Source organism: Seriola dumerili, unplaced genomic scaffold (assembly GCF_002260705.1).
Source record: "Seriola dumerili isolate Sdu_G_001 unplaced genomic scaffold, Sdu_1.0 BDQW01002927.1, whole genome shotgun sequence".
Classification (NCBI taxonomy): Eukaryota; Metazoa; Chordata; class Actinopteri; order Carangiformes; family Carangidae; genus Seriola; species Seriola dumerili.
This window is the reverse complement of record NW_019177182.1, coordinates 245,946-273,672: the sequence shown is the minus strand read 5'-3', so window position 1 is coordinate 273,672 and position 27,727 is coordinate 245,946. Positions and strand designations below refer to the sequence as shown.

The window sequence follows — 27,727 nt, the reverse complement described above, 5'->3', positions numbered from 1 at the left end:
TATATGACAATTATTTTAGTATATGTCATATATAGAAACCAGTGGCGATTGCTCTAAGATGCAGGGGAAGCTCAGTTTCCCCTAAAATGTCAACAGAATAAGTGGTCAAATATGTGCTGTTGTGTGAACATTTCATTGACTAAATATGCGCTAGAACACGTTCATCTTTTGTTCAGAATCAGCTGCTTATCACAGGTAACCGACACGACTTCCTTCTCATTCATCCCCGCAGCGCCACAGCGCTTTACACAGTGTAGACGCCGAGCGTCTCCTGACTTCAGTGGGAAGCACAGAGTGGGTTGTTCCACTGCAGCGAAACTAGACGGTCATTGGATAAATGCTGGACTTTGTCCCGCCCATCGGACGCTCAGCGTCTCTGGGGGTCTATGGGGCAGGGGCTGGCCCGGACGCTCGGCTTCTGCATGATGATTGGATGATCTGTCTGAGGCTGAGTCCGTTTTTGATTGACAGCGAAATGAGCGAATCAGCGATCTTGAAGTTTAAGCATCCACCGGAGCATTTTTCATGTTTTTCATTCCGTTGTTCGGAGTTGATCTGGAGACGTTACTGATCCTCAGCCACTTTGTCTTTGTTAAAAACGACTAGCGTTGTGTTTGGCGACTCTCTTCTGTCACTCTGCGAATTTACATATAAATAAACGGACACATATTATGACGTAGGCCGAAAATGAGCTTCCCCTCCTTATAAGACCAGCAGCCGCCACTGATAGAAACATATATCACATTTGAAAGTACAAAGAACTCATAAAGAACAGACATATGTTTTCTTTTTGTTTTACCTTCTCTAGTGTGATAAACTACCTGAAGCTCTCCAGAGGTCACACTACTACATGACGTCAGAAGAGATATGAAACTAGCCACGTGTCCCGGAAATGTTTTGACGGCAGAATGTGCGTGAAGCTCGACAACATTACAGGAGGTCAGATAAATTCTCCTTCAAAGTAAAAGCATGTAGATGATCGTTTTCAACCAAGTACAAGGAAATCAATGCATCATAATATTCATTATATTATTATCATTATTATTATTGTTATTATTATTATTAGTGGTAGTAGCAGTTGTAGTTGTAGTATTCATAAAAGAAAACTTAGATAGATAGATACTTTATTTATCCCCTAGGGAAAATTCATGTGTCCATTAGCTCATTGTTGATAATAATGATAATAATAATAATAACAGTTGATAATAAATGAACAATAATAATTAGATTAGGCCACTTCCTTTGGCTGAGGAACAAAGGATCTCCTGAACCTCTCTGTTCTGCAGTGAGATGAGACATTTGCTGCAGCTGTAGCTGCTTCTCTGTCCTGCCAGAATGTTGTGGAGAGGATGGTTGGTATTATCCAAGATGGCCTCCATCTTACATTGCATGCGTCTCTCCACAACAGTCCTGAGTGAGTCCAGACTCCTGCAGCACAGACTCAGCCTTTGTGTTCATGTCTGACATGCTGCTTCCCCAGCAGACTGCAGCATTAAAGAGTTCACTGGCCACCACTGATTGATAAAACATGCAGCATTTCACTGCAGACGTCAAAGGACCTGAGCCTCCTGAGGAAAAAGAGCCGGCTCCGCCCCTTCAGGTAGATGGCATCTGTGTTCAGGGACCAGTCCAGTTTACTGTCAAGGTGCACACCTAGGTATTTATAAGAGTGCAGCACCTCAATGTCCTTCCCTCGAATGTTGACTGGCTGAAGGGCCTAGACCTCCGAAAGTCCATGACCATCTCCTTGGTCTTGGATGTGTTCAGAAGGAGGCAGTTCTTGTTGCTCCATTCACTGAAGGCCATCGTCAGATCCCTGTACTCCTCTTCCTGCCCCTTCCTGATACACGCCGAAATAGCTGTGTCATCTGAGTATTTCTGGATGTGGCAGGACTCGGAGTTGTATTTAAAGATGGCCGTATACAGGGTGAACAAGAACTGAGCCAGAACAGTCCCCTGTGGAGTCTCAGTGCTGCTCATCACTGTCTCTGAGACTTTGTCAAACTCTTATTTTTGTTGCTGTTTTTACTCACACACTTGCTCATACTGAAGGGATATGTTATTTCTGCTACTGTATGCATTGTATGATTAAAAGGGTGAATCAGCCTTAAACTATATGAACTATGTGAACATTGTGACATTGTCTGCCGTTTGAGATTGCAGAATGACGTACAAGGACAGAGAGGACGAGAAAGTACGATGATAACATGCTTAGATAGCAGGATGTGCAGTTAAGATGCTGGGTTCGGTCGGGCTGTGCGAGAAGAGGGGGAGTGATGAGAATGTGAGAATGTGTATAAGAGTGAGTGACTGAAACAAGGGAGGGCTGCACTCTGCTTAGACAGGCGAGAGGAGAGCAGTGTGAGTCCAGAGCTCTGTAAGCAATCTCAGACTTCTATGCTTGGCTATACTTGTAATAAATTAGACGTGTTGAACTTTAAATCTGTGTCCTGCATACTTCATCAAACGAACACGCGAGTCCGGTTTTGCTGCGAAATAATAGTGGACTCAACAATACTTATGCTTGATATTGATGAAAAATAGAGGCTGTTAATCCTCCTGCAAGGATGATGATCCACAGAGTAAATTAACTAATAAATAATGTTAATGTTGCAGCGTTAAAATTTATCTAACTTTTAAAAAATGTTTTTACTCCTCCACATTTTATTAAGTACAAAATCCATTATTATTATTATACACTAAGAGCTACAATATATTGTCCACAGGAAATGAAATATAAATGACAATAAAAGACAAATGCACGACATATTCAATATAGTCTTTATAAAATTTCAAATGAAATAAAATTATAATAAAAACGAGAATCCGTTTTAAATACTTTGACCTCTAAAGGGTCTTATTTTGAAATTTGAGCGGAAGTTATATAGTTAATGTCGTTTCCATGATACGGATGAATTTGATCAAAGTGAACAGAACACTGTAGTGATCACAACAGGACTTTTTATGACTTTAATTAAATGATAATTGGAGCCGAAGGTTTCCTATCACCTTTAACGTTGTTTAAACTTCGGGTTAGCCGTTAGCTTAGCTTCCTCACCGGAAAGAAGAAGCTCTAGTTATTTGACACGGTGGAGTCCAAGATGGAGGACATGTACATTAAACCAGGTGAGAGTTAGCTTCACTGACCAGCTCCTGACGGTGACGATTAAAGTCGATGAGAAATGATAATAACGTTAATGGAGTTTTGAATAGGGTTATGCTAGGTGAGGCTAACGGCTAGAGAGCTCTGCCGCTCAGACTAAACGGAGTGACGAACTCCGTTCAGAAATCTGGCACATTAATGTTCCGTTTAGCGTCTAGGAAAGAAGTAAACACTTTGTAAATATACTAGAGACGTTTACGATTCAATCTTGTGTTGCTTTTAGTTCGGTATAGGAATAATTCTCCAAACATTAATTATACAGGTTACCCAGTTGTTTTTTACCAACGACCAATAACATTGGAGGAGGTAAAGTGAATATTATGTGGCGGTGTAAATTAACTCTAAAACATAAATCTTAAGATTTAGTGTTTGTGATCTAAACGCAGCAGCAGCAGCCTGTCGGTTCCTAAATGTGTCATGTTGTCCTGAATGAAAAGGCTGACAAATGATGCCGTAGTTACACCGTATTCTGTGACCCAGGTATTGGCAGGTGATGTTTGCTTTACTGAGTGTCTGTCCTGTCAGACTAACGGCTGGGACGATCGATGTCTTTAATCCCAGGAATGTGAGTAATATCACATATATATATAATATATTGACAAAACGACGTGGCGAACTGCAATCAGAAATCTGGAAATTTAAGTTCCCTTAAGAATCCAGAAAAGAGTGACACACCTTTAAAGATTACTTTGGTGTTGATTTCAATTCGGCATAAAAATAATACTATGGTTGTCCTGTGGTTTTCTCCATCCTGATTTGTTTTACCCCTAATAGCATTACAGCAGTTTTTTCATTTGACAAATCATATAATAAAAAGATATATACATACATTAGAGTATTATTTTTACTTTACATGTTATATAATTATGACAAGAATCATATATGAATTAACTCACTCATAAAGAAAACAGAATAAAACTGTCTCTCAAAATGTTGAACTGTCCCTTTAACTAAACTAAACACCTGTCTGTGTGTTGCCAAGGTAACCAGGAGCGGGGTTGGAATGACCCTCCTCAGTTCTCTTATGGCCTCCAGATGGCCCATGGACCACAGAGGAACCCCCTAAACAAGAGAGCAGCTCCACCTGCTTCTGGTAAGAAACCACAACTGTCTACACCTGTCTACACCTGTCTACACCTGTTTATACCTGTCTACAGCTGTCTACACCTCTCTGCACCGGTCTATACCAAACATTTGTCTCTGATTGATCCCCAGGTGCAGGAGCCCCGCCCCCTATCCCTGCTTCCTCCAACCCTCTGGCTCCACCCCCATGTGGTATAGCCCCGCCCCCTCTACACCCAGGTAAGAAACAGTTTTTCATGTGAAACCAACTGAAGAACGGAGGAGTGAGGTGTTGTCTGACTTCAAGTCTCTACTCATCACAGCTCGCCCTCCACTTGCCTGCATGGCTACACCCACTCCTCCCTCAGGGCCAATGAGAAGTCAGAGAGAGGCCGACAGCAGCCAATCAGAGCAGTCAGGGAGTGAGCCTGATGTGGAGGTGGTGGTGTCAGTGCTGGAGCGAGCGCTGACCGTCTGCAGACAGACTGTTAAAGTGAGTCCAGATCCTCCAGACCAGCTGGTCCCTGTATCAGGTCTGTTCAGGACTCACTCTGTGACCTTTGACCTGTCTGCAGGATCAGGTGTGTAATGACGTGGCAAAGAGGCTCCGCTTCCTGGAGGACAGCTGGAGGTCAGGTAGACTGAGCCTACCTGTCAGGAGACGCATGGACACCCTGGCTCAAGGTGACCTGTCTGAACACTCACCTGTCTCATCACACACCTGTCTGAACACTCACCTGTCTGAACACTCACCTGTCTCATCACACACCTGTCTGAACACTCACCTGTCTCATCACACACCTGTCTGAACACTCACCTGTCTGAACACTCACCTGTCTCATCACACACCTGTCTCATCACTCACCTGTCTCATCACACACCTGTCTCATCACACACCTGTCTCATCACTCACCTGTCTCATCACTCACCTGTCTCATCACTCACCTGTCTGAACACTCACCTGTCTGAACAGTCACCTGACTGAACTCTCACCTGTCTGACCTCTCACCTGTCTCTCTCTCTCAGAGTTGCAGTTGGGTCACTGGGATGCAGCTGATGAGATCCATCGCTCTCTGATGGTCGATCATGTGACCGAGGTCAGTCAGTGGATGGTTGGCGTCAAACGACTCATTGCTGAGACCCGGATGCTGAGTCCAGAACTCCTAGAACCACTGCAGAAACCTGCAGAACCAGTCCAGGACTCTGCAGAACCAGTCCAGGACCCAGTCTCCCAGTCCTGACCCTTTAGTCCTGCAGGACTCTCTCTCCAGCAGGTTTCTGTCTTCTCTTGACAAACTGTAACTCTTCTAATGACCTGGTGTTGATAATCCTTACATCACACTTCAGCAGAGGGTCAAAGGTCAGAGCCCCAGGAGCAGGTAGGAGGTCGGCAGGAACAGACTTACTGTTCTCCTGTTCTGGACTAGACTGTATCTGGACTCGGGACTCGGGACTCGGGACTCTGGACTCTGGACTCTGGACTCTGGACTCTGGACTCTGGACTCTGGTCTCTGGACTCTGGACTCTGGACTCTGGACCTTGAACTCTCTGCAGTGACAGTAAAGCTCATCAGGAACAAACTGTTGATGTGGGAATAAATCTTCTTCTCTCTTTCTGTGTCAGAGCGTTGTTGACTCTCTGAGTGCTTTTATTCTGGAGCAGGGATCCTCAGAGACCTGATCCGGACCCTGTGGATCCCTGGTCCCGTCTCAGTGAAGTGGATCTTGAAATGTGACGTTACAGCTCACATGACGACGCTGACTGTATCTGTATTTTATGACCTGGTCTGTGTCAGGCTGCTGCAGCTTCACATTAAAAGCATCGAACTGATGAGACATGAGTTGACTTTTATTATGAAGTGGTCACAGGAAATGCAACGTGAGTTCAGCGGTTAGCGCTGTCGTTCACCTGAATGTGTCTCAGGGGAGTTTGAAATGTTGCAGGGAGTGAAGAAGAGTGAGGAGCTGCTGGATGAAGAGACACACCTCCACCTGCTCACAGGTAACCAACTTCTCACTGTCACACCTGTAGTTACAGGTGAAACACATGCACACTTCTATGTTGTAATCATTTTTATTCCTCTGTGCTGGCGGCAGCCATTTTGTTTTCAGGTGGTCCAGCTCATTGTGGTGGACACGATATCTCAGACACACCTGGACAGAACGTCCTCAGGTGTGGCACAAACGTTCACCTGGACTCAAGGATGAACTCATTAGATCTTGGTGGCTAAAGGTCAAAGCAGAGACAGTAGAGAAACTGCGACGCTTCATTTCCGTGTATTTCCTGTATGTGTCACATTAAAGTGACCTGACTTTGTCCTGGGCTGATCAGACGTCGTTAGCAGGTAAAAACAGCCACAGAGAGGCTCAGGTTTGTCCGTGTTGTCTCGTCTGTTGTTGTATTTGTTTGGCAGGGACAAGTAATCCATCAGTTCGAGCTTTGTGCAGCAACAGGCTGTAATAACAAGAAAAACAGATCCGTCTTTTCTTTCCCAAAGGATGCAGAGAGGAAAGTCTAGACAGGGATAGATTTTAATATTAGCTACTGTCACATTTCATGCCAGTTGCCTTCGCTTGAGGGAGGGGCTGAGGGACAACACGCACTTAGGAGACGGAGCTGTGTCCCACTTCATACCACTGGCGCTGCCTGTAATGCAACATCTTCTCTATAGAGGATCTTTGATCAAAGTTCAAGGTCACGGTGACCTCAGAAAACACTTTTTAGCCATTACTACACTTCACAGAAATTATGACCAAATTTCACACAAAGTAATTAATATTTGAAGTGAATATTTAATATTTTCTCTGACTCTGGATGAACAGGGAGGAAACTGAACTGCTGTGAGTGGAGGAGGAGCTGACTCTCGTTGCACAGTGAATTAAAGAGGGGAGCCATACAGGTGTTTCTGGACAGGTAATGATGCAGGTGGCAGTAGTTTCCAGTCATGAGGGAAACTGTAGACAGAGCATGTTCGGACCACACTGACCTCTGACCTGTGTGATGAGCTGTGCAGCCTGCAGGAGGCGCTGAGCCTCCACTGGACGTCTCTTTATTCTCAGTAGTTTGATGAGCTCAGTCTGAACTCTGCTGACCAATCAGCTCCTCTCCTCCTCCTCCTCCTCCTCATCCCTGGAGAGAGGAAGAGGAGTGGAGGAGGAGGAGGAGGAAACCAAGAAGAAAAGATGAGTGACAGAGAGACAGAGAGAAACACAGAGAAAGAAGCTCGTCCCTCAGGAGACAAACAAACCTAGAAATAGACTGAAGAAGAAGAAGAGGAGCGTCCCTCCGTCCTCAGGTCAGAGACAACACAGTCATAAACTCTTCATCCAGAGTCAGATTAAATATTGATATTCATCTGTGTGAAATGTTATAACTGCTGTGAGGTCTGGAGTAATGGCTACAAAGTGACTTTGACCTTTGACCTTTGACCACCAAAGTCTAATCAGTTCTTCATCTGGTCTACAGAGTGACATCTTATTCTAATCACCATCAAAGATCAAAAAACAATATTTCTCTTTCTTTCCTGATGGACTGATCAGTTATTATCATTATTATCATCATTATTTCTGTCAATCAATTAATCAATAACTCAATAAATCAAGAGCAACAGGACAAATATAGTAATAATGACCCGATCAGCCAAGACTAGATAACTGCCCAGGGGCCCCAGACCTCCATGTAGTATAATTAGCAGTAGAAATACATGTAGTATAATTAGCTGTAGTAATACATGTAGTATAATTAGCGACAGTAATACATGTAGTATAATTAGTGGTAGTAATACATGTAGTATAATTAGTGGTAGTAATACATGGAGTATAATTAGCAGTAGTAATACATGTAGTATAATTAGTGGTAGTAATACATGGAGTATTATTAGCTGTAGAAATATATGTAGTATAATTAGCAGTAGTAATACATGTAGTATAATTGGTGGTAGTAATACATGTAGTATAATTAGCGGCAGTAATACATGTAGTATAATTAGCAGTAGTACTGCAGTTTTTCTCCCTGTATACTCTCTTGGAGCTGGCAGTGTTTGCAGTCTTACTTTCCAGCACAGACTGAGAGGGTGCAGTTACCATGACAACTGTGTGTGTGTGTGTGTGTGTGTGTGTGTGTGTGTGTGTGTGTGTGTGTGTGTCCTGGCCTGTGATTGGCTGATGGGTGGAGTGGGCGGGCAGGTTGAGCATCTGAAAGCGTCACTCAGTCTCTCTCAGATCAGGACAGAGAGACGCTGCTCTCCTCACTGCTCTCTCCATCATCCCTCCATCTTCTTCTTCCTCCTCCTCCTCTTCCTCCTCTCCTCTGTCCAGAACCTAAACTCTCTCTCTCTCTCCCTCTCTTCATCTTTCTTCTTCTCCTCCTTCTGTCTTCTCTCCTCCACCCCTCAGAGAGACAGACTGGTGTAACTCCTGGCCTTCATCACCTCCATCATCATCCTCAGAGGAACACGGACAGGGAGCCCCCTGACCCTCGCCCCGCCGGGTCACCATGGCAACGGTCATCTGCACTCGTTTCACCGAAGAGTATCAGCTGTACGAGGAGCTGGGCAAGTGAGTATCACCGTCATCTTCATCACCACCATCATCTTCATCACCACCATCATCTTCATCCTCGTCTTCGTCAGAATTTAGTCCCGTAGTGTTCTTTTAACTTTTTTAACTTTAGATTTTATAATGTCTAAATATTCAACATCATCTGAGTTACATTTGTACATATTTATATCTGGACGTATTCATTATGTGCATATACATTTTAGTAGATTTATTTATACATTTTATTATAGGTACATTTAAAAAAAAAAAAAAATTATTTGGCCTAATAATAATAATTCATTATTCTCATAATGTTTATTTTATACATTTCATAAGATTTCCGTCAATTGGTTTTATTATTAGTAGGAGTAGTAGTAATAAATTACACTTATAATATTTTTATATAATTTTTAATTTCTAATTATTTGAATTTTCTTAGTTTTTTGTTTCCGTAATTCATCTTTAAAGTTTATTTTTGTATAAAACAAACTATTGATAATATATTAGTTTACAGATTATAGATCCATTTTGAACATTAATAAAATAACGAGACCAAGAACAAAGAATATCATTATCTATTATAACTTAAATCAGTCAATCATCATTATTGATGAATATCTGATCAATATATGATGTAATAGATAGATAGATAGATAGATAGATAGATAGATAGATAGATAGATGAGTGTAACACCTTTTTGACCTCATCCCACTCACTGCCCACACACACACACACACACTCAAACATACACACACATACACACACACACACACACACACACACACACACACACACACACACACACACACATAATGCCAGGTCTCTTACATAATGTGATGGTGGGTGGCAGAATACAGCTTTCATAAGGAACACAGACACAGAAATCTTTCTGTAGAAACTCTGATGTTCAGTTCCAGGAAAAAGAGGCGGGGGGACATTATTATTTATACTTTATCATCAATATTATTATTATTGATCAGTACATTGATTGTGACAGACAGATTAAAAACATAACAGTCCAAATCTGAGCAGCAGAGGAGGAGATCTCCTGACATTTAGTCCATAAACACTGGCTCCTACATTTCCCATAATGCAACTGGACAGTGGCTTCAGTGCTAGCAGTAGTAGTAAATGCAGATTTAGCAGTTGAAGCACAAGTAGTTGTGGAACCATATATTTGCAACAGTATTAGCATTAATATTAGCAGTGTTAGCAGTAGGATCAGCAGTAACTGGAACAGTACTAACAGTACTAGAAGTACTAACAGTAGTAATAGCAGTAACAGTACTAATACTACTAACAGTACTAATAGCAGTAACAGTACTAACAGTACTAGAAGTACTAACAGTACTAATACTACTAACAGTACTAATAGCAGTAACAGTACTAACAGTCGGGTAAAGATCTTGTTAGAACTTGAAAACGATCTTGGAGAATCGTTGTGAATCATTGGTTCCTCCTGTTGTGTTTCCAGGGGAGCGTTTTCAGTGGTGCGCCGCTGTGTGAAAGTGCTGTCGGGTCAGGAGTACGCCGCCAAGATCATCAACACCAAAAAACTGTCTGCCAGAGGTGAGGACCTGACAGAGGACAGCACCATGTACAATGTCACATACACACCAGCCATATTAATGATGGGAGAACCTCATTTATCAAAACATTGAGAACCCCAAAGTTCTAAAGGTTCTGACTGTAGGAACCTACACACACAGATGTAGAACAATGGAGAAGTACAACAGTAGAACAGTGGAACGCTAGAGCAGTGGAATAGTAGAACAGTGGAACAGTAGAGCAGTAGAACAGTGGAACAGTAGAGCAGTGGAACAGTAGAATAGCAGAACAGTAGAACAGCGGAAAAGTAGAACAGCGGAACAGTAGAACAGGGGAACAGTAGAGCAGTACAGCAGCAGAACAGAAGAACAGTGGAACTGTAGAACAGAAGAATAGTGGAACAGTAGAACAGCGGAACAGTAGAACAGTGGAACAGTAGAGCAGTGGAACATTGGAACAGTAGAGCAGTGGAACAGTAGAACAGCGGAACAGTAGAACAGTGGAACAGTAGAGCAGTGGAACAGAAGAACAGTTGAACAGAAGAACAGTGGAACAGTAGAACAGCGGAACAGTAGAGCAGCGGAACAGTAGAACAGTGGAACTGTAGAACAGGGGAACAGTAGAACAGGGGAACAGTAGAGCAGTACAGCAGTAGAACAGCGGAACAGTAGAGCAGCGGAACAGTGGAACTGTAGAACAGGGGAACAGTAGAGCAGTACAGCAGTAGAACAACGGAACAATAGAGCAGTGGAACAGAAGAACAGTGGAACAGTAGAGCAGTGGAACAGAAGAACAGTGGAACCGTAGAACAGAAGAACAGTGGAGTAGTGGAACAGAAGAACAGGGGAACAGAAGAATAGTGGAACAGTAGAACAGTGGAACAGAAGAACAGTGGAACTGTAGAACAGAAGAACAGTGGAACAGAAGAACAATAGAACAGTGGAACAGAAGAACAGTGGAACAGTAGAACAGTAGAACAGAAGAACAGTGGAACATTAGAACAGTGGAACAGTGGAGCAGAAGAACAGTGGAACAGTAGAACAGTGGAACAGAAGAACAGTGGAACATTAGAACAGTAGAACAGTGGAGCAGAAGAACAGTGGAACAGTAGAACAGAAGAACAGTGGAACATTAGAACAGTGGAACAGAAGAACAGTGGAACAGAAGAACAGTGGAACATAAGAACAGTGGAACAGAAAAACAGTGGAACAGTGGAATGTTAGAACAGTAGACCAGTGGAACATTAGAACAGTGGAACAGAAGAACAGTGGAACAGTAGAACAGTAGAACAGTGGAACAGAAGAACAGTGGAACATTAGAACAGTGGAACAGAAGAACAGTGGAACATTAGAACAGTAGAACAGTGGAACAGAAGAACAGTGGAACATTAGAACAGTGGAACAGAAGAACAGTGGAACAGAAGAACAGTGGAACATAAGAACAGTGGAACAGAAAAACAGTGGAACAGTGGAATGTTAGAACAGTAGACCAGTGGAACATTAGAACAGTGGAACAGAAGAACAGTGGAAACATTAGAACAGTGGAACATTAGAACAGTGGAACAGAAGAACAGTGGAACAGAAGAACAGTGGAACATTAGAACAGTAGAACAGTGGAGCAGAAGAACAGTGGAACATTAGAACAGTGGAACAGAAGAACAGTGGAACATTAGAACAGTAGAACAGTGGAATGTTAGAACAGTAGAACAGTGGGACATTAGAACAGTGGAACAGAAGAACAGTGGAATGTTAGAACAGTAGAACAGTGGAATGTTAGAACAGTAGAACAGTGGAACAGTAGAACAGTTGAAACATTAGAACAGTGGAACAGTAGAACAGTTGAAACATTAGAACAGTGGAACAGAAGAACAGTGGAACATTAGAACATTAGAACAGTGGAACAGAAGAACAGTGGAACAGAAGAACAGTGGAACATTAGAACAGTGGAACATTAGAACAGTGGAACAGAAGAACAGTGGAACAGAAGAACAGTGGAACATTAGAACAGTAGAACAGTGGAGCAGAAGAACAGTGGAACATTAGAACAGTTGAAACATTAGAACAGTGGAACAGAAGAACAGTGGAACATTAGAACAGTAGAACAGTGGAGCAGAAGAACAGTGGAACATTAGAACAGTGGAACATTAGAACAGTGGAACAGAAGAACAGTGGAACAGAAGAACAGTGGAACATTAGAACAGTGGAACATTAGAACAGTGGAACAGAAGAACAGTGGAACAGAGGAACAGTGGAACAGAAGAACAGTGGAACAGAAGAACAGTGGAACATTAGAACAGTAGAACAGTGGAATGTTAGAACAGTAGAACAGTGGAACAGTAGAACAGTTGAAACATGTCTGTACCTGGTCTGTACCCTGGGTGGCCTCAGTGTGAAACTGTGGATCTTTCTCATCTCTGTAGATCTTTTAATTTTTTTCCAGATCTCTATTCTGGTTCTGAGATTTCCTCCGGTTGCCTAGCAACACTCTGCAAAGTTGACAAAGAAGTGTGTGTGTGTTTGTCTCATTTAGTTCAGTTTGATTCTGCAGTGACTGTAACATCACTGCAGCAAACTAACAGCTCATCAACACTGTGACATCATCATGATGTCATCGCATTTACATAACAACAATAATAATCATATGATTATTTTCATCAGTCAGCTGATTAACCTGTCAGGTGGAGAAATGTCCCTCACTGCTCCCCCTCCCTCTGTACTGACATGTTGTGGATGTTGCACAGGAAACGTCAAATATCAAATATAACATTAAAATGATTAAAGTAGCTGTCAATCAATCTTTCAACAATTATTGACCTTCCTCTAAACTCTCAGGTCTAATCCAGAGTGAATGTGTTTCATATTGATAACTTTGTAAATCATTAATACAACAGTTCATCAGACTGTCACCATGGAGACAAGGTTTAAATAAGAATGATGAAGATAATGAAGATGATGAAGATGAAGATGGAGAAAGACAACAGGACCTTGTGATGTAAACTCCCTCATGGAGGGAAGGAAGTGCAAGTGAGACGTTCTGAGACCAGGAGCCAGCAGGAACCAGGAGGAGGTCTGGGGGGTCCTGGGGTTTGGGGGGGTCTGATCTCCCTCTGATTGTTGATCAGTGGCTCAGCTCTCATGAGGGCGTTTTATTCTCAGTCGTTGTTTTGAGCTTCAGAGCTGCTGCTCAGTTGGAAACTGTCCCCAACAGATTCTCTATTGGCTGCCAGAACCCCACCACCACCACCCCCCTCTCATTCGGCTCAGCCCTCATCACAGGGCTGGTCCTGGATCAGTTGCTGCAGCTCTGCTGGAGATGAACAGTGAGGTTACACTGAGTCAGGATCAGAGGGACTCTGAGGTGTCAGATCTTCTGTCAGTGCAACAGTGAAGAACCTGAGGTGACCGCAGAGTCCAGACCGGTTCTACAGAGTCTAGACCTTGTAGATGACACAGGTGTCACTCCCCGTCTCACCTGAAAACACCTGAGACCACATACAGTCAGGTCCATATGGATCCACTCAGAACTGAGGGTTCACCTGGTCTCACCTGGTTCAGTCAGGTCACACCGCCCAGAGGGTTAGCATGTGTCTGTTTACACCTGTCATGGCTCTGATTGGTCGATATAAGACACTAACATGTCTGTATCAATACCTTATCAATAATCAATCACTGTGTTTGTGTGTTGTCAGATCATCAGAAGTTGGACCGTGAAGCTCGAATCTGTCGTTTACTGAAACACCCCAACATCGGTGAGTACTACTACCTGTACTGCATGTACTAATACTGCTATGTCTACTGCTGGTTTACTCTTACTCCTAACATTACTGCTGCTGCTTCTATACTTTCTACTCCTTGTACTTCTACTACTGTATTCAAAATATCTGCAGCTGCTCCTGTTACTGCGTCTAAAACACAGTATTAATACAACCACTACTACTACTACTTATATTATTAATAATCTTATTAATACTACTACTAATACTATTATTAGTATGACTGCACATTTTACTTCTGATGCTGCTACAAATATTTCTATAGGTACTGTTTTTACTGCTACTACTAAAATTACTACTAGTACTGCAACCACTACTGCTAATACTACTACTGTAACCAATACTACTACTGCTAGTACTGCTAATACTACTGCTCCAGCTGCTGCTACTGTAAATATCACTACTACTACTAGTGCTGCTACTACTGTAGGTATGGAGTTAAATGACACTGTCCAGGTGCATTATGGGAAATGGAGGACCCAGTGTTTACTGACTGCTGCTCAGACAACAACTACAAAACTGACTCTATGAATTCTTTTACATTGGATAAAACAGACACACACACACACACACACACACACACACACACTGTGAATACGCCTTCAGTCAGCCTCAGGGCTCTGATTGGCTGAGATGGTGGTGAGCTACTGTAGCCAGGTGAACACTGGTTAGATACAAACCAGTGACATCAGTTCACATTTCCTGTGGTGAATTCACAATAAAAGCCCAGCACAGTTCTATAGGAAGTGTCAGGAAACAAACGGAACCAGAGTCACATGTTCAAATGTGACCTCATGCAGGCACAACAGGCCAATCAGAGCACTGTGTGGGCAGGTGATGCTCTACAGATACTGAGGAGTGTTACGTAACCGCGTGTGTGTGTGTGTGTGTCTGTGTCTGTGTTGCTACGCAACAATGTCCTTAGGTGAAGGCAACAAAACTCTCTCTCCTCCTCCTACACACACACACACACACACACACACAAACACACACACACACACTCATACCTGTGTGAAAGCACTCAGAAAGAAATAATCAGGTTTTTCTCTCGAAACACTCCTACACAGTACAGCAGTGGTGTGTGTGTGTGTGTGTGTGTGTGTGTGTGTGTGTGTGGGCAGCAGCTCCTCTCTCCTCTGTTATATGTCTTATTATACCATATATACAGGAGCAGTAACAGACGCCTTCAGTGAAACTCATCAAACAGTCTGGTGAAGGATCAAGTGCTCAGATATTTACCAAAGTAAAAAACCCACACCACAGAGTGAGACACAGTGAGAGACACAGTGAGACACAGTGAGACACAGTGAGACACACAGACACAGTCAGACACACAGAGACACACAGACACAGTGAGAGACACAGCGAGACACAGTGAGACACAGACACAGTGAGACACACAGAGACACACAGACACAGTGAGACACAGAGACATAGTGAGATACACAGATACACAGTGAGACACAGACACAGCGAGACACAGAGAAACAGTGAGGCACAGTGAGAGACACAGTGAGAGACACAGTGAGAGACACAGAGAGAGACACAGTGAGACATAGAGAGACACAGTGAGAGACACACAGTGAGACACTCAGTGAGACACAGTGAGACACTTTAACTCAGCTGCTGTGTCTCAGTTACTGTCTGCTCTGAATCTGTAGCTCATATTTCCTCCTACTCATTTTAAACAACATAGAGTTTCACATGAATCATTTCAAACACTGCAGACTACATCTGGCTTACTTCTGTTAGCTTACATCTGCTATCTTACAACTGCTAGCTTACTTCTGCTAACTTACATCTGCTATCTTACTTCTGCTAGCTTACATCTGCTAGCTTACTTCTGCTAGCTTACTTCTGCTAACTTACATCTGCTATCTTACATCTGCTAGCTTACATCAGTTAGCTTACATCTGCTATCTTACATCTGCTAGCTTACTTCTGCTAGCTTACATCTGCTATCTCACTTCTGCTATCGTACATCTGCTATCATACAACTGCTAGCTTACATCTGCTAGCTTACTTCTGCTAGCTTACTTCTGCTAATTTACATCTGCTAGCTTACTTCTGCTAGCTTACATCTGCTATCTTACTTCTGCTAGCTTACATCAGTTAGCTTACATCTGCTATCTCACTTCCGCTATCGTACATCTGCTATCTTACTTATGCTATCATACAACTGCTAGCTTACTTCTGCTAGCTTACTTCTGCTATCTTACTTCTGCTATCATACATCTGGCAGCTTACATCTGCTAGCTTACATCTGCTAGCTTACTTCTGCTAGCTTACATCTGCTATCTTACTTCTGCTAGCTTACATCAGTTAGCTTACATCTGCTATCTCACTTCCGCTATCGTACATCTGCTATCTTACTTATGCTATCATACAACTGCTAGCTTACTTCTGCTAGCTTACTTCTGCTATCTTACTTCTGCTATCGTACATCTGGCAGTTTACATCTGCTAGCTTACTTCTGCTAGCCTAGCTCCCAGTGTCTGTACATGTTGTGTGTTGTTAGCTTAGCAGCTGGTTAACAGTCCTGTAGTTACCTGCTCAGTGAAGGTTTGTTTCTTTCAGTTCGGCTCCATGACAGTATCTCAGAAGAAGCGCATCATTACCTCATCTTTGACCTGTGAGTCCTGCTCTACTCTGGTCTGTGAACCATTCTAAGTCATGCGATGTCATGTGATGTCACAGGTGTCACATTATTGTCTTAAATTGTTTGTTGTTATGGTTTGTTACATTGTAGTTTCAAGTTGTTACATTTCACAACGTTTTGTTATTGTACTTTGTGTAACGTCCCTTTACGGTTCATTGAGTTATGTTACGTTAGATTATATTATGATGAGTTATGATGTGTTACGTTGTGTTATGTTGTGTTACGTTGTGTTTTAAATTGTGTTACGTTGTGTTACATTGTGTTATGTTGTGTTCCGTTGTGTTCCGTTGTGTTATGTTGTGTTACATTGTGTTTTACATTGTGTTACGTTGTGTTACATTGTGTTATGTTGTGTTATGTTGTGTTACGTTGTGTTACATTGTGTTTTACATTGTGTTACGTTGTGTTTTACGCTGTGTTACGTTGTGTTACATTGTGTTTTATGTTGTGTTACGTTGTGTTTTACGCTGTGTTACATTGTGTGTTACGTTGTGTTACGTTGTGTTATGTTTTGTTATGTTGTTTTTTACACTGTCTTTTACGTTTTACATTGTGTTATGTTGTGTTCCGTTGTGTTTTACATTGTGTTATGTTGTGTTACTTTGTGTTACGTTGTGTTTATATTTTTTGTTTATATTATTTTGTTAGTATTTGTTGGGATATATTTTTATATGTGCTGTTTTTCTGTTTTGTTTAGTACAAATATTGAAATATAAATAAATACATTTTCCTGGGTCTCAGGGTGACAGGTGGAGAGTTATTTGAAGATATTGTAGCCAGAGAATATTACAGTGAAGCCGACGCCAGGTAGGAAATACTGATCTATCTACTCATCAGCAGTTTTATTTTTTATTTTCTTATCTGAGGTTCACACATGACCTCTGACCTCTGACCTCTGTCATTCAACAGTCACTGTATCCAGCAGATTTTGGAGGCGGTGCTACACTGTCACCAGATGGGCGTGGTCCACAGAGACCTGAAGGTGAGATCAGACCCTTTTTCTGTCTGTGGCCACTTCACATGTACACTTTCATAATTACAGTAGGTCCCGTTAGCATTGTTAGCATCTCCAATGTAAACCAATAGGCAGAGTTAGCATGTTAGCATGTGCCCTGTGTCTCCAGCCAGAGAACCTGCTGCTGGCCTCTAAGTCTAAAGGAGCAGCGGTGAAACTGGCCGACTTCGGCCTCGCCATCGAGGTGGAGGGAGACCAGCAGGCGTGGTTCGGTAAGTACTACAGCTAGAATAGCTGAGAGGAGTGCCTCAGGGCGCATCCCGAAAGAGGTGCTATGACTTTTGGTGTTAAAATTCCAATTTTTCCCAAAGTTATTCCCAAAAAACTGGGAATAAATAAAACCCACAAAATTTCACCTTTTTTCTACTAAATTTCAACCTTTTTTCTGAGTCACCCAGCTCTCTCATACCTGCACGTAGAAATGTGATTCAAACTATAAAACGGAGGAAAACTTCTGCTCTCTCCAAAACTCAGCAACTGTTTTTACATAACATGTAAACTTTTCAAACTATGAGCACTCAAAGGAGGAGTGCAAATCACTTTTTCTTCAAAGTTAGAGTGACAGCGTCAGTTGGCTAGAGTGCGTGAAGCAGTAAAAAATAACCTTTATTTTTATTTTTAACTCGAGCTCACGGCCAAACCGTAAAAAGGAGACAAATAATTCTTTCTGAAAATGTAGACATAGTTGTTGGGATTCATAAAATGTAACTTTGACAGGCAGGGTCTGCACAAAATTTAAACGGGGGTGCCGAGTCCGGCAGCAATACCTGTCTCACTCTCATTGACACCTAATGTAATCGTCGTTTTCTTTCAAAAGAATCTCACTCTGTCTTCGCACTGAGCTTACTCACTCATTTTAAGGAATATCTGAATAAAATAGAGACTGTAAGAAACTTCTGGCTTCAGTGTCTGTCACGGTGTTTTCGGTTTTTGAAAAGAAGTAACGGTTTTCTCATAATTTGCAGTTGTTTGAAGCCATGTAGAAGCCAAATTCTGGGCAGATTTTCACATTGCCATGGCAACGGCAGCTCCTGACCTGACCTCTGACAGCCAAGGGCTGCGTGATGTCATCGCTACAGTGACACAGAGACCCTGTCCTGCAGTCGCCCCCGTGGCACTCAACATTTCCCTGGAATTTTCTAGTTTTCTTTATTATTGGGTTTTCTTTTCACATTATTATTTTGTCTTATTTCATTTATTTACTAATTATTATTATTTTTATATTATTTTAAACTCAGTTCATCAACACGTCTCAGAAGCACAGACAACAACCACCTCCATCATCACGGCAACCACTTGTTGCTACGGCAGCAGACATTCTCTGTTATAATTCTGTAATTTATGTGTGTGTGTGTGTGTGTGTGTGTGTGTGTGCGTGTGTGTGTGTGTGTGTGTGTGTGCGTGTGTGTGTGTGTGTGTTTTTACAGGCTTTGCAGGGACTCCAGGTTATCTGTCTCCAGAGGTTTTAAGGAAGGATCCGTACGGGAAAGCAGTCGACCTCTGGGCTTGTGGTGAGACACGTCTCTACTGTCTCTACTGCCTCTACTGTCTCTGCTGTCTCTGCTGTCTCTAGTGTCTCTCTGAGGTGTGTTTTATTCTCTCTCTCTCTCTCTCTCAGGTGTGTTTTATTCCTTCTCTCAGTAGTGTTTTATTCTCTCTCTCTCAGGTGTGTTTTCTCTCTCTCTCTCTCGGGTGTGTTTTCTCTCTCTCTCTCTCAGGTGTGTTTTATTCTGTCTCAGGTGTGTTTTATTCTCTCAGGTGTGTTTTATTCTCTCTCTCAGGTGTGTTTTATTCTCTCTCTCTCAGGTGTGATTCTCTACATCTTACTGGTCGGTTATCCTCCATTCTGGGATGAAGATCAACATCGTCTCTACCAGCAGATCAAAGCTGGAGCTTACGACGTAGGTCATGTGACTCATCACCTCTGTCATGTGACATTGTACCTTTTGTTACTGCCTTGTTTTTTTTTCATCTCTCCTTGTCTACTTGTCTCTTTGTCATCATCATCTTCTTTCCTCCTTCCTTGCCTTGTCTCCTTACTTTCTTTGTCTCCTCTCTGGACTCCTTCACTTGCTTCCTCTCCTTATCTCCTAGTTTCCTTCTCCAGAGTGGGACACAGTGACTCCTGAAGCCAAAGATCTCATTAACAAGATGTTAACCATCAACCCAGCGAAACGCATCACAGCTGCTGAAGCTCTGAAACACCCCTGGATCTCTGTGAGGCTCTTCATCCTGATGATGATGATGATGAGGAGGAGGATGATGATGAGGATGATGATGATGAGGATGATGATGATGAGGATGATGATGAGGATGATGATGAGGATGATGATTATGAGGATGATGATGATGAGGATGGTGATTATGAGGATGATGAGGATGATGATGATGATGAAGATGGTGATTATGAGGATGATGAGGATGATGATGATGATGAAGATGATGATGATGATGAGGATGGTGATTATGAGGATGATGATGATGAGGATGGTGTGATGAGGATGATGATGAGGATGATGATGATGAGGATGGTGATTATGAGGATGATGAGGATGATGATGATGATGAAGATGGTGATTATGAGGATGGTGAGGATGATGATGATGATGAAGATGATGAGGATGATGAGGATGGTTATTATGAGGATGATGATGATGACGATCGTGTGATGATGATGATGAGGATGGTGATTATGAGGATGATGAGGATGATGATGATGACGATCGTGTGATGATGATGATGACGATCGTGTGATGATGATGATGACGATCGTGTGATGATGATGATGACGATCGTGTGATGATGATGATGACGATCGTGTGATGATGATGATGACGATCGTGTGATGATGATGATGACGATCGTGTGATGATGATGATGACGATCGTGTGATGATGATGATGACGATGGGGTGAAGAGGATGGCGATTATGAGGATGATGATGATGACGATGGTGTGATGAGGATGGTGATTATGAGGATGAGGATGATGAGGATGGTGATTATGAGGATGATGATGATGAGGATGGTGTGATGAGGATGATGATGAGGATGAGGATGATGAGGATGGTGATTATGAGGATGATGATGATGAGGATGGTGTGATGAGGATGATGATGAGGATGATGATGATGAGGATGGTGATTATGAGGATGATGATGATGAAGATGGTGATTATGAGGATGATGAGGATGATGATGATGATGAAGATGATGAGGATGATGATGATGAGGATGGTGATTATGAGGATGATGATGATGACGATGGTGTGATGAGGATGGTGATTATGAGGATGAGGATGATGAGGATGGTGATTATGAGGATGATGATGATGAGAATGATGATGATGATGATGAGGATGGTGATTATGAGGATGGTGATGATGATGATGAGGATGGTGATTATGAGGATGGTGATTATGAGAATGATGATAATGATGATGAGGATGATGATGATGAGGATGGTGATTATGAGGATGATGATGATGATGATGAGAATGATGATGAGGATGATGATTATGAGGATCGTGATTATGAGGATGGTGATGATGATGATGAGGATGGTGATTATGAGGATGGTGATGATGAGGATGGTGATTATGAGAATGATGATGATGATTATGAGGATGATGAGGATGATGATGATGAGGAGGAGGATGATGATGATGATGATGATGATGATGATACTCTTCCTCCCAGCATCGCTCCACGGTGGCGTCCTGTATGCACAGACAGGAAACAGTCGAATGTCTGAAGAAGTTCAACGCCAGGAGGAAACTGAAGGTAGGTCCTCAAAGACCTGAACCTCTGATCTGAATTAGTGCATTATGTAAAAGTTTTGGTCTAATCCTCAAATGTATGTGTCCCCACCCCCCACCCCCCACCCCAGGGAGCCATTCTGACGACCATGCTGGCCACCAGAAACTTCTCCGGTAAGACCAGCAGCTCTTGTTTGTGTCCTCCCCAGGATAAGAGGTCAGAGTTCACACCTCTCCAGGTGAACAGACCGTTCTCTTCCTATTTGTTGACCCAGAGTCACATGACCCATTGTGGATTCAGTGTTTTTGACCTTTGACCTGCAGGTTTGTTTTACAGGAGCTGAAGGTTAAACTGAGAGACTAACAGAGGATCCACCAATCAGCTGCAGGCTTACTGACAATTAACAGCTTAACACTGAGTGTGTGTGTGTGTGTGTGTGTGTGTGTGTGTGTGTGTGTGTGTGTGTGTCTGTGTGTGTGTGTGGCAGCAGCTGTTCTGGATGCCATAGATCTATAGATAGAGAGGGAAACCACCGAGAGTCTGTGTCCACGCTGACACCATAAACCTGGATCACTGTTTACCTCTGTTTGTTTGTTTTTAATGACATGTGACTGTTTGTTTACAACAGACTTGAAAAATAGTGAAATAACATTTAACGTCTTAGATCATAAGATGAAGATGTGAGTGTGTGTGTGTGTGTGTGTGTGGGTGTGTGTGTGTGTGTGTGTGTGTGTGTGTGTGTGTGTTGTTGTGTGTGTGGGTGTGTGTGTGTTGTGGGTGTGTGTGTGTGTGTGTGTGTGTGTGTTAGAGAGAGAGAGTGTGTGTGTGTGTCAGATTCATCAGCTCAGTGTGAACAGTCAGGAATGTGAGACAGTTTCTGCTCCTCTACTATCTCAAGTTGATCCTAAATATGGACTCAGCTGCTGAGAGAGAGAGAGAGAGAGATGGTGGGAGACGGAGAGAGACAGAGAGAGACAGAGAGAGAGAGAGAGAGACAGAGAGAGACAGAGAGAGAGAGACAGAGAGAGAGACAGAGAGAGAGACAGAGAGAGAGAGACAGAGAGAGAGACAGAGAGAGAGACAGAGAGACAGAGACAGAGAGAGACAGAGAGAGAGACAGAGAGACAGAGAGAGAGAGAGAGAGAGAGAGAGAGAGAGACAGAGAGAGAGACAGAGAGAGAGACAGAGAGACAGAGACAGAGAGAGACAGAGAGAGAGACAGAGAGACAGAGAGAGAGAGACAGAGAGAGAGACAGAGAGAGAGGCAGAGAGAGAGAGACAGTTCCTGTGTCCTCTGGTTCTTCACCCTCTGAACTGTCAGTTTGCTGAAGGGCACGTCGGCAGCGGTGGTCGGTACGATGCCGTCTCTCCTCTTCTGTGCCTTTGTTCCTTTCTTTCTGACTCTGCTGCTTCTCTCTCTCTTTGTTCTCATCCCTCGTTCAGGAGGAAAGAGTGGCAGCAACAAGAAGGCCGACGGAGTCAAGGTAACAACTTATTATTATAATTATTATTATCATCACTATTATTATTATTGTTATTATTGTTATTTTTAGAGTTTAAAGTTTATGATCAGATGTGACAGGTGAGTCTGTCAGGTGATGTCATCAGGCAGTGAGTGAAGCTTCAAGATCATTGTATGAAAAGCACCAGATCTTACTGACTGTGATTCGTTCTCTTTATTTCACGGTTTACTTCCTGTGTTTGTTCTCTGCTCTCTGATTGGTCCTCCACCCCTGCAGCTGATTTTATATGATGTTTGTTATTATTTTATATGAATAATCTCATAAGCAGCTTCATCTATTCACCTCCTCAGTAGTGATGGCGCCACCATGTGGTGAGAAACGCTAGTATCTCAGCAATCATGAGGTGGAGGTGATATAGGCCACGCCCACTGGCCTCATGAAACTGTTTCTGTCATCCTACGTCTTTCATCTAAGCTTCATGTATCGTCTTCCCTAATTTGCTGACAAACCTGTGTGGGCGTGGTCAAACCAGTACAGCAGTTTCACCACTAGAGGGCGTCGCTGCTGTCACACAGTGATGGTCAGGAACATGACTGAGCTTGTTGATGGCTCTTATAATTAACAAGTTATTCATTAATGAGGAGTGTGTACAGTGACACGGGGTCGTCATGGAGACAGCTGGTCGTGTTTGAAGTGTCTCAGCTGTTCCTCTCAGTCACATGATCACTGTCACTCTGCAGGAATCATCTGAGAGCACAAACACCACCATAGAGGACGAAGACACCAGAGGTGACACACACACACACACACACACACACAGAGACACACACACACACACAGACACACACACACACACACACACACAGACACACACACAGACACACACTATGATTCATTAATGACTGACGGACACGATCATTAAAAACATAGAGAAGCTTCAGCTGAGACGTTAAATTACAGCTGATAGACAATGATACTGACCTGTCTCTCTCTCTCTCTGTCTCTCTCTCTCTCTGTCTCTCTGTCTCTCTCTCTGTCTCTCTCTCTCTCCCTGTCTCTCTCTCTCTGTCTCTCTCTCAGTGAGGAAACAGGACATCATTAAAGTCACTGAGCAGCTCATTGAGGCGATCAGCAATGGAGACTTTGAGAGCTACACGTATGTAACGCTCACACACTGCTTATTAAGACTCTTATTGTGTCCTCTCAGTAAACCTGTGTGTCCTCTCAGTAAACCTGTGTCCTCTCAGTAAACCTGTGTGTCCTCTCAGTAAACCTGTGTGTCCTCTCAGTAAACCTGTGTCCTCTCAGTAAACCTGTGTGTCCTCTCAGTAAAATGTGCGACCCGGCTGTGACGGCGTTCGAACCCGAGGCTTTGGGAAACCTGGTCGAAGGCCTTGACTTCCACCGCTTTTATTTTGAAAACTGTGAGCTGAACTTTGTTAACTTCTTGTCATTAAATGTCTGCCTCCCCTCCTGTGGTCCCAGCTGTCTCACCTGTCCAGGTGTCTCTGCCTGTGTCCTCAGTATGGTCTAAGAACAGTAAACCGGTCCACACCACCATCTTGAACCCTCACATCCACCTGGTCGGGGACGAGGCCGCCTGCATCGCTTACATCAGAGTGACGCAGTACATCGACGCCAACGGCACGCCTCGCACCGCCCAATCAGAGGAGACCCGGGTGTGGCACCGCCGTGACGGGAAGTGGCAGATCGTCCACTTCCATCGCTCAGGCTCCGCCTCCACACTCAGCAAGTAAGTTCAGGGGGGGTTCAGTCTGTCTGTGTCACCTGTCTGTCTGTCTCACCTGTCTGTCTGACCTGTCACCTTTTTTTCCCTCCAGTTAACTTCCAGAGTGGGCAGGTCTTTGATGGGGCCACCATCACCTTGACGACAGATTGATTGACAGCAGGCCGGGCGTCTGACACCAACCATTCAGGATTTAGTTTGAGACGTTTGACAAAGACAAAATGGAGGAGGAGTCGGGGGCGGAGCCAGAGAGCTTCACTCAAACTAGTCCAGAAGTGAACTGCATCATCAATCAATCAGCCAATCAGCTTCCTCTTTTTAGCTCGTTTGGACTTTTGCTGCGGCCACGCCCCTTTGTGATTAGCCAATCAGCTGCACAACGCAGGTAGTAATAATGTGTGGAAACCTCGTATCTCCAGGACTGACAGCTGATTCTACTGTGACTCATTAATTAGAGTTAATTAACACGTTGTTAGGGAGTAATTAAATAATTAATGGCTCATTAATGACCAATTTAATGTGATTTAAGTTCTAGGGGATTTTGGTTCATATACAACCCAGAACCCAGAATCTAGAACCCAGAACCTAGAACCCAGTGGAGGAGCTCTGAGGTGCGACCTGCTCTCTGGTCCTCTGGGAGACACGAGATTTCCACCTGACAGTGAAGTTAATTATATAGAATAACAAATAAAATCATATTATTGTAAATGGATGCCAGACGTTGCCATGGTTACTAATTATGCTATAGACCAGTTATCTCGTGATCACACTCCCCCTCCCCAGTTTAAAAATTATTATTCATATTAGATCAATAATAATAATTCATATATTCTCATGTATGTTTCATTCAAACGTTTCCTCCACAGTGATTCATATTAATACAATTATAACAGTAATTAAATATAAAGTGATCACATCCATTAAATTAATTTAATTCAAATAGTCTCAGTGTAACAAGACTGTGGTCGTGAAATATTCAAAGCTATTTAATGATCAGTGACCTCAGCAGCTCTGGGCCTCCATACATGATGTCACAGGGTCGACGTGACATCACAGGGTCGACGTCGTGTTTAATGTCGTACGAGCAGGAAGTGATGAGAACACCGTACGACGCTCGTCTCTCTGCTTCCACAAACTTCCACCTGCGATCTTCCATGAACTGCCACACCTCCTCTCAGATCACCTGACCCCCCCCCCACCACCACCACCACCACCAGGACGAGTCCGTGGCCTGCTGCTCTCCCGAAGGAACTGTGTCTGTTGAAGGAAGGAAGGAAGGAAGGAAGGATAGGAAGGAAGGAAGGATAGGATAGGCTGGACACAGAGGAAAGATAGAACAGGCTGCAGCAGGAAGCAAGGGTAAAGGAACTAAGGACACTGAAAAAAATGAAGGAAACATGAGAAGGAACAAATCGCGTAAATATAAAATGAATTAAATATAATTAAATTAAAATGAAACCATGGAAACGATGATTAACTCAGACTCGTTCCTGGTTTCACTTTCATTAATCTGAGGCTGGTAACACAAAACACCTTAAGTTCTCCACTTAAATATGACACTTAAGGTTTAATTTCTCTTTAGCTGAGGGAATTACTTAAGGGTGTTAAAATGTTTCCTTACTTAAGGAAAAAAATGAAGGTATTTACAGCAGTGAAATTCTACTGTTTCCATGGAGACCAGGAATCTTCTGCCATTAGCAACACTCTTCTTCATGGTGTCGTGTTACAGTTAAGATAAAGTCAGATAGACCTTTAGTTTCTCCCTTTAGGTCTTTACAGTCTAAAGACAGTTTAACTGACTTTAAGTGATTCTTTAAGAATAAGACTAAGAAAAGGACAAAACCTTAAACTTAACTCAACATTTTAAGGAAATCTTAACTCCGACTTTAAGGGAAATCTTAACTTAAGGTGTTTTGTGAATACAGCTCCTGGTTGTTGTTTCGGTGTAAAACTGCACAAAGGTAACAGCCAATCAGAATCGCTGACACGATCACCTGTCGTCTGCCGGGACCAACCTCCATCAGCCACAATGAGTTCGTCAGTACGGAGTCCCAGGAGAGACAAACATGTTTTCATCATATATCATATGAATGGACAGTCATGTGACTTCAGTCGTTAAATCAGATACTGACGTCGACTCCAGAGGAAGAATAGATCACATTTACTAATAAAAATATTTTTTCTTTGATAATAAAAATCATCGTTCAGATTTAAATGTTTAAATATCGTTAACAGCTGATTAGTTAACGAGTGTCTGACAGTAACACTAATATTTGTAACTGTTATTTTCACTGAAATTATTATAAACAGTAACATAAAGTAAATGAATGCCACTAATATATATTAAACTTAATTAACAGGTGGGTAAATGTAGATATAAATATTTATGTGATGACTCAGTTTCCATGAACAGCTCATATACAACAGACCAGTGAATGACAAACTACACCTTTATATTTATACAGTTTTAAAGTTGAATCCTTCCTTTGTGTGAGTCGTCAAGTATCAGTTGTTCTCTCGTTATCATAGAAAAAAAAGTCAAACATTAAATAGTTAAATGTGACATTGTTGAATTATTAAACAACAAGAGAAAATACGTGAATAAAAACCAAGAAATCGTTTCAGTATTGTTCAGTAAATGTAATAATTCTCCCGTCTTCACTGAGTTTATAAGAATCTGGATGTTTAATATGTTTATTTTCAACTGTTTGATTTGATTTTGTGACCATTTTATTTCCCAACACACTTTTTTTATTTGTCTAAAATCCTTCAACTTTAAATATATTTCTATTTAATATATTAAATAGAAATATATTAAACTGCTGGAATTATCCTGGTAAATAATCAACTAATGTTAAAAATCAGCTGATCTGTTGAATGTTTCTTCCTCAGATATAATGAAGCTGTTGGTGTTTTTAGTCTCTCTGGGACTCCTTACTGACGACTGTGTCTCTGTGTGAATCCTCTTCTCTCTCTCTGATATTATATATGATTTAATGATC

The 27,727-nt window shown here is 42.5% G+C and overlaps 2 protein-coding genes across 3 annotated transcripts; both read left to right on the top strand.

Annotated features, from left to right (window-relative positions):
- The first annotated feature begins 2,914 nt into the window (after positions 1-2,914).
- sra1 (steroid receptor RNA activator 1) lies at positions 2,915-6,055 on the top strand. Of its 2 annotated transcripts, XM_022769420.1 has the most exons (7): positions 2,915-3,126; positions 3,644-3,728; positions 4,146-4,256; positions 4,379-4,465; positions 4,549-4,718; positions 4,801-4,909; positions 5,252-6,055. In XM_022769420.1, exons 3-7 carry the CDS (start codon positions 4,199-4,201, stop codon positions 5,464-5,466), a joined length of 639 nt encoding a protein of 212 aa, XP_022625141.1. In that variant the 5' UTR covers positions 2,915-3,126; positions 3,644-3,728; positions 4,146-4,198; the 3' UTR covers positions 5,467-6,055. The 2 variants fall into 2 exon arrangements, with proteins under 2 accessions (XP_022625141.1, XP_022625140.1); XM_022769419.1 differs by lacking the exon at positions 3,644-3,728.
- A 2,541-nt stretch (positions 6,056-8,596) lies between these two features.
- On the top strand, positions 8,597-25,928 carry camk2a (calcium/calmodulin dependent protein kinase II alpha). Its single transcript, XM_022769421.1, has 18 exons — positions 8,597-8,781; positions 10,239-10,333; positions 14,001-14,060; positions 16,662-16,716; positions 17,485-17,550; positions 17,653-17,725; positions 17,868-17,970; positions 19,186-19,269; positions 19,565-19,659; positions 19,853-19,975; positions 21,456-21,539; positions 21,646-21,688; positions 22,959-22,999; positions 23,719-23,767; positions 24,059-24,134; positions 24,308-24,402; positions 24,503-24,731; positions 24,820-25,928. The coding sequence occupies exons 1-18, from the start codon at positions 8,720-8,722 to the stop codon at positions 24,821-24,823; spliced, it is 1,437 nt and encodes a 478-aa protein (XP_022625142.1). The 5' UTR covers positions 8,597-8,719; the 3' UTR covers positions 24,824-25,928.
- The last annotated feature ends 1,799 nt before the right edge of the window (positions 25,929-27,727 follow it).